At 40.1% G+C, this 7,813-nt stretch overlaps 1 protein-coding gene across 1 annotated transcript; it reads left to right on the top strand.

Moving 5' to 3' along the window:
• Positions 1-949: 949 nt before the first annotated feature.
• Positions 950-1,399, top strand: LOC132639686 (uncharacterized). Its single transcript, XM_060356120.1, has one exon. The coding sequence runs from the start codon at positions 950-952 to the stop codon at positions 1,397-1,399; it is 450 nt and encodes a 149-aa protein (XP_060212103.1).
• Positions 1,400-7,813: the final 6,414 nt, after the last annotated feature.

The raw sequence follows: 7,813 nt of genomic DNA, 5'->3' as shown, positions 1-7,813 counted from the left end.
ATGTCTAAATGCATGGTTAATCGTATATACCCCGACAATGAGCCGGGTGCTTTCCACGTAAAAATAATGTGTTGTTACTCTACTGTTCTTGTTTATTCTGTAAATTAATCTTCAGAAACATATAAAGTCACCTGGTCCATCATTCAGGCGAAATCCAAACATAACTCAATTCAACCTATCTTATGTTATCTGGTAGAGCAAAATATCACAATGGATAATTATAAATCTGGGGATTTCTCTTGCTTGAAGATTAGTAGCATTGGTATCTTAGGACTTGGGCCTGGCCTCAATCTTGTAAGGGGAATAGTTCCTAAGAGGCAAGCGTCATGGTAGGCAAACTTGTTATGCTTTTGAGTGTCTCGAATGTTATGGGTAGCTTCTTCAACGGTCGGTGAGTTGAGTTGGTATGACTTGGTACGTATGCTCAATTAGTTGCTAGTGTGTTTTCCTAAATATGAATCAATATGCACATAATTAAAAGATGCATACACAACAAAAGGCTTATTATATTAATTGTTGAGTTGTAAGTGCATGTGAGTGCATAGATGGTGCCAGCTGGCCCAAGCTAGATGACAACCGTAATTAGTTAGACAGTTAGTGATGATTAGTTAGTTATTTAGAAGCTAGTTAGTCGGTTAAGTACATGTCTGTATATACTCATTTGTACAGATATTTTGTAGTTCAGTCTTCATTTTGAATGAGAACCAGATAATTACTTCAATCTCTTATTTTCAATTCTTCTTCTCCAAATCTCATTTCCTGTTTGAACATGGTATCAGAGCCATTGTAATGGCGATCCAGTCAATTTACAGTGATTAGAATTGACATTCGAAATCAATTCTTCTTCATCCACTTCATCAATTTGTTCTTCATTTTTTTTCCTCCTGTTTTTCTGAATCTGTTGTTCTTCATAAAATCGGAGTTTATCTCTTCAAATTCATAGCTAAAAATGACGATTTCAAGTGAAACGAACCAAACAAGCACCAGATCTGGGCCAAATGATATTGAGAGAAGCAGTTCAACATTTGATTCATTCGATCCACTATTCCTCCAATCTTCTGATGTACCTGGAGTCAATTTAGCACAGTGTTTACTAATTGGAATGGAAAATTACACATTATGGAGGAATTCGATGACAATTGCACTCTTAGGAAAGAATAAAATTGGTTTCGTTGATGGAACTTGCAAAAAGGAGATGTATGAAGGTCAAATAGCGTATCAATGGGAGTGTGTCAATGCAGTGGTCTTGTCATGGATTATGAGCTTAGTGTCGAAGGATTTGGTGAATGGGATTGTATATTCCTCAAATGCACATAAGGTATGGATGGATCTGGAAGAGTGTTTTGACAAAATCAATGCACCTAGAGTGTATCATGTATACAGAGGTATTGCAACTTAAATTCAAGGTACTTCTTCTGTTTCGGTGTATTTCTCAAAATTGAGTTATTTGTGGGAAGAATATGAGTCTCGTATGCCTCCACCGACCAGTAAATTTGATAAATCAAGGGATTTTATGGCACATTTATAACAACAAAAACTAATGCAATTTTTAGGAGGTTTGAATGAGAACTATAATCAATCTAGAAGCCACATTTTGATGATGACACCAATTCCTTCTGTCAATCAAGCATATTCACTAATAATTCATGAGGAAAGTTAGAGAACACACTTAAACATTGCTGCACAGAGTTTGTATAAAAAATCTCATTATGAGGAGGGTGAATCTTCAACTATGGCTGCTACTGCAAACTTATCTAGGAGTAACAATAATATAATGGTTGCTGCTACAAACTTGTCTAGGAGTAACAATAATGTGAATTTTTCTAGAGGGAACACTAATGTGAATTTTGCTAGAGGTAACTACAATGGGAGAATGACAAGGAATTCCAACATTTACTGTGAATTTTGTCACCTAAGGGGACATACTAAAGACAACTGCTATAAGTTGATTGGATACCCTAGTGACTTCAAGTTCACTAGGAATAGGGAAAGAGAGAACAATGGCCCTAGAGGAAGTGGAAACTATGGTGCTACAGGTTATTCTGACGGAAGAGACGGTTCTAGACCTAAGCAAGGTTCTTACATTGCCAATAATGCTGGTATTACTATTAGAGAGGAAATTGCAACAGAAGGACAAATGGTACTTGGTTCATCAGGCTCCAACTCTGGATCAAATCAGCAAAGAATCTCTGGTGATCAATTCAATAAGCAGGTAGTTACTGCTGAATAATTTCAGAAATTACTCAACCTGATTGACAAAGAAGAAACACCTGAGGGATTTGCAAACATGGCAGGTAAAATAAACTGCTTCCTAGCAGGTTTTAAGACTAATAATTGGATTGTTGATTCAGGTGCATCAAATCACATGGTTTCATCATTGAATTTGTTGTCATCCATCACCTCTGTTCCTAAAATTAATCAAAATAAAGTTCATTTACCTAATGGTGATTTAGCCTCAATCACTCATAAAGGAATTTACCACTTGGGCAACAATCAGACTCTTCAAGATGTTTTCTTCACTCCTCACTTTAAGTACAAACTGCTTTTGTAAATGCATTTCAATTGTTGCATATGGATGTATGGGGTCCTTTTAAGCATAGTACTTATAATGGTTATAAATACTTCCTTACTATTGTGGATGACTTTACTAGAATGACATGGATTTTCCTTTTAAAGTTCAAAAGTGACTGCATTATGCATTTGAGAACATTTATACAGCTAGTCCATAATCAGTTCAACACTTCCATTAAGACCATAAGATCTGATATTCGTCTTGAATTTGTTAATTCCCAGTGTGCTTCTTTGTTTCAATCCTTTGGCATAGTTCATCAAAGGACATGTGTCTATACTTCTCAGCAAAATGGAATTGCTGAAAGAAAGCATAGACATCTCTTAGAAGTAGCAAGAGCTTTAAGGTTGCAAGGTCATATTCCTATCCATTTTTGGGGTGATTGCATTCTAACTGCTAAATATATCATTAATAGATTACCATCCATAGTACTTCATGGCATTTCTCCATATGAAAGACTTCATGGCACCCCACCTTCACTGTCTCACATGAAAACCTTAGGTTTCCTGTGTTATGCTACTGATCCTAATCCACCTGACAAATTTTCTCCTGGAGCTATCCAGGCTATATTTATGGGCTACTCCTCAGTTCACAAAGTTACAGATTATATAACTTGCATTCCCATATTTTCTTTGTCAGTAGAGATGTCTCATTTAGAGAACATATCTTTCCTTTCAAACACCCTCTTCCTAATCAGTCTTCTTCCATTCCCTTATTCTTTCCTGGTGAAAATTCACCTACTCATTTACCCAACTCACCTTCATCTTCATTACTAAGCTCTCCTTCCCTATCACCTCCTCAGCCACCCTCTGATCTACTCACTACTCACTCACCTTCTTCATTTTTCTCTGATTCCTATCCCAGTCCAAATTCACCTCCTGTTTCAGATTCTTCTGTCCCTCACTCTTCTCCAGTTCCTTCCTCTTCTTCACCTATCCCTAAAAGGCTTACCAGAGCAACCAAGCCTCTCATCTGGCTGTCTGATTATCAACATAGTCAACTTACTTCTAGAAATTCTAGTGCCCATCCCATTGATCATGTTGTGCATTATACTCATCTCAGTCCTTCCTATCAAACCTACCTTTTTAAATTTTCCCCTACCACCGAGCCTACTTCCTATTCTGAGGCCATTTTAGATGACAGATGGATTCATGCAATGAAACAGGAACTTGATGCCCTTGAAAGCAACCACACATGGGAGATCATCAACTTACCTCCTGGTAAACAACCCATTGGTTGTAAATGGGTCTACAAGATCAAATACCATGTTGATGGGAGTATAGAGAGGTTTAAGGATAGATTGGTAGCTAAGGGGTATACACAACAAGAGGGGATAGATTATCATCATACTTTTTCTCCTGTTGCCAAAATGGTCACTGTCAGATGTGCACTTTCCCTAACTGTCATGTTCCAATGGCCTATTTTTCAAATAGATGTATTTAATTTTTTTTCTCCAATGGGACCTTAATGGGGAGGTCTATATGGTATTGCCTCAAGGTTTTGGCAGTAAGGAGGAGTCCAAGGTATGCAGGTTGAGAAATCATTGTATGGGTTAAAGCAGACATCAAGACAGTGGAACATTAAGCTCACAATTGCCTTGATACACTCGGGATTTAATCAAAGCAAGCATGATTATTCATTATTCACTAAACAGGTTGGGCAGAAAATAGTGATGATACTCATTTATGTTGATGATCTACTGATTACTGGGAATAATATTGAACTGATCAAAGACACTCAGTCCACTTTACAAAGGAACTTCAAAATCAAAGATCTAGGGGAGTTGAGGTATTTTTTGGGGATTGAATTTCTTAGATCTGACAAAGGGATTCTCATGACACAAAGAAAATACACACTAGAACTAATCTCAGAATGGGGAATGTCAGGTGCTAAGCCTGCATTGACACCATTGGAGCAACATATGATGTTTACCACTGCTGAATATGATAAACACCTGATAGGAGAAAATGACAGTGATCTATTGCTACAGGACAGGAGTATGTATCAAAAGTTGGTGGGAAAATTATTGTATCTAGCAATGACCAGACCAGGCATCTCCTATTGTGTGCAGACTTCGAGTCAATTTATGCATGTACCCAAGCAGTCACACATGGATAGTGCCTTACATGTAGTCAGATACCTCAAAGGCAAGCCTAGTCTAGGAGTGTTGTTGAGCAGTGATAGAGTTGATACACTCACAGGCTTTTGTGATTCAGACTGGGCTTCGTGTGCAGTAACTAGGAAATATGTGAGTGGATACTGTGTTAAGTTGGGAAAGAGTTTAGTTTCTTGGAAATCCAAGAAACAAGAGACTATATCCAGAAGCACAGCTGAAGCAGAGTATAGAAGCATGGCTTCAGCTGTATCAGAGATTCTATGACTTATAGGATTGTTGAATGAAATGAGTATGAAAATCAAGTTGCCTGTAAATCTGTTCTGTGATAATAAGGCAGCTTTGCAAATCTCAGCAAATCCAATCTTTCACACATAGAGATAAATTGTCATTTCCTAAGGGAGAAGATTCAGAAAGGGATCATCAAAGCACTGCATATTCCAGGAACTGATCAAGAAGCAGACATTTTAACCAAGGCATTGGGAGGACAGCAGCACAACTATTTGATCAGCAAGTTGAGTTTGTTAGATGTGTTCCAAAACTCAACTTGAGGGGGAGTGTTGAGTTGTGAGTGCATGTGAGTGCACAGATGGTGCCAGCTGGCCCAAGCTAGATGACAACTGTAATTAGTTAGACAGTTAGTGATGATTAGTTAGTTATTTAGAAGCTAGTTAGCCGGTTAAGTACATGTCTATATATACTCATTTGTACAGATATTTTGTAGTTCAGTCTTCATTTTGAATGAGAACCAGATAATTACTTCAATCTCTTACTTTCAATTCTTCTTCTCCAAATCTCATTTCCAGTTTGAACATTAACAATAGAAAAGCGATAATTTTGTAAATAACATGGCGCTGGGACGGAAGCGACCTTTGTATTTTTATAGTAACATGAGACTTCGTCAAATACATAATTTGGTAAGCGCTAGGCCACATGAAACGCCTCACGGGATCTAGTCATGTTTTCTTTAAGAACCCATTTGTCAAAAATAGTTTTTTGCTTGTTGGGGTTGTGCGAGAGTCCCCCAGTTTGAGTATGGTCATATATACTCGAGGTTAGGTGTGATCAAACTATTGATCCTAGTATCATAGATTCTGTTGTCGGGACCATCTGCAACACCTTGGCACATCGTTCGTCAGCCTAGACCATCCTGATGTTATGTCTGAGCCTGCTTAGGCGTTGTGGGATTTATTTCCTGCAATGACATATTATGAAGTAAAAATTAAACAACTATTAGAATGCACATGTTACCTCAAAGGTAACACGTCTTCAAGTAACGGGCCTTCTGGATTTTCTAATGTTCTGATTACTTGCGTTGTGTGGTTTGTATATTACCTATTTGATTGCATTAATGGCTTGGTACAAGTTTTCCTACTCGGATGCCATTTTCTTGGTCGTTGAGTCTTGTGTGCGTGGGAGCACATGAGAAGTTTGATCTACAGATGCGGGATTCACTAAATCATGCCAACGATCTGTTGTCCCTCTACTTGCATAGGGGAGCATGGTCCCATTTTACTTTACAGTGAGGACCTTATAGCCTGCATTGGTTGTTGCAGCATTGGGTTTGTGACGTATAAATTAAGTAGTCCGCGTCACTAGTGTATACGGTAGAAACCGGATATGAGGTGAACCGGTGGAACAAGGAACCAGAGGAAGGAATGAGAATGTGAGGGATACTGTTCGCCCTTAACCGGGGTAATGCTTGGGCCGGTGCTGGGCAAGGGCACCGACAGGTCTGCCTTCGACATTGTCGTAGTGGCCAAGCCCGGTGACCCGAGCATCCAATCCCGATGACCCGAGCATTCATGGCCGTTTATCTGAGTAGCCGTTGGCCCGTGTGGCCGTTGCATGCGGGCCACGCGCTAGTAGCGTCCTGCCACAGTCAACTACCTACCATGCGTGTGTCAGACGGCGCCGTCAGTCTAATCCCACCAAATCCGTGCAGAGCTGTCCTTGCTATTATTATTTTATTATTTCCCATTATATGAGACCCATGGAGGTGACACTATAAATAGGGCATATCTTCCTCCTTTGTGGGGGTTGGTTCCTTTTACTTTCCAAGAACACTTATAATAGAAGAATTCACATATCCAATCTCTCTCTCAATATTTGATTCAGCCAAGGCCGTTTGTTTCCATTATTATTGTGTTTCTTACATCAAGCGTTTCCCACTGCTATCATAAAAAATTGTCATCAGTAGCCGTTTCATTAAAGAGCTTTCACATACACATTTTCTCTATTTAACATACATCAAGATCCAAGCACATATCCTATACCCGCATACAAATTTAATTGATTATCCGATTCCGGGGTAAACAGTTTGGCGCCCACCGTGGGGCTAGGATAATAGTGGTCTTTGGCCTTGATTTCTACTATATTCATCAAAATAAAAAACGTCCCTGCCCGTCTCTGCGAAAACGGACTAAATGGCTGACATCGAACAATCTGGTCATGTCAATAACACCAAGATTGTGGCAGAAAACGAAGGAAGCGGACTACGAGCATTGCCGAACCCCGCTGACCCGAACCCCATCGATTCAAGGGAGGGACTCAACCGGCAAAATACTGTGGATCAAGAGAATGCCGCCCTACCGACCACTGATCCTCTAAATACACACAATTCCGTTACACTGTCCCGGGATCGGGGCCGGAGAGAACCGGACGCGCCAAACGACGGTATTAACTTACGTTTAATTTTTGAAATGTTGCAGGAACAAAGAGCGGCAATCGCCGAGCAAGGAATAGAAATTGCCCGACTGCAGAATGGAAAGGGTGAAGTAGGGCCGGAAAAGGCAAGGGGTGCTGCTGACAACGGAAGAAACGAGGCACGAATGGTCGAGAGCGACGGCTCTGGAGCTGGCTCCTCTACCGAGGTTCTAAAGATGCTCGAAACTTTGGCGACATGTGTAGATTCAACCGAAAAGAGGGTTGAGGCATACAATTCTCGGGTGGACCAGATACCGGGGGCTCCACCTTTGCTGAAGGGGCAGAATTCAAAAAGGTACATTCAAAGGCCTTTTCCACCGAGTGCGGCCCCGAAACTGATCCCGAAGAGGTTCAAAATGCCCGATATATAGAAGTATGACGGCACAACGGACCCGCACGAGCATGTGACCTCATATACCTGTGCC

The sequence above is a fragment of the Lycium barbarum genome, chromosome 5, assembly GCF_019175385.1.
Source record: "Lycium barbarum isolate Lr01 chromosome 5, ASM1917538v2, whole genome shotgun sequence".
Lineage (NCBI taxonomy): Eukaryota > Viridiplantae > Streptophyta > Magnoliopsida > Solanales > Solanaceae > Lycium > Lycium barbarum.
This window is presented reverse-complemented; position numbering and strand designations above follow the sequence as displayed.

Excerpts from the sequence above, each read along its gene's own strand:
- LOC132639686 (XM_060356120.1), top strand. The coding sequence starts at position 950 with ATGACGATTTCAAGTGAAACGAACCAAACAAGCACCAGATCTGGGCCA.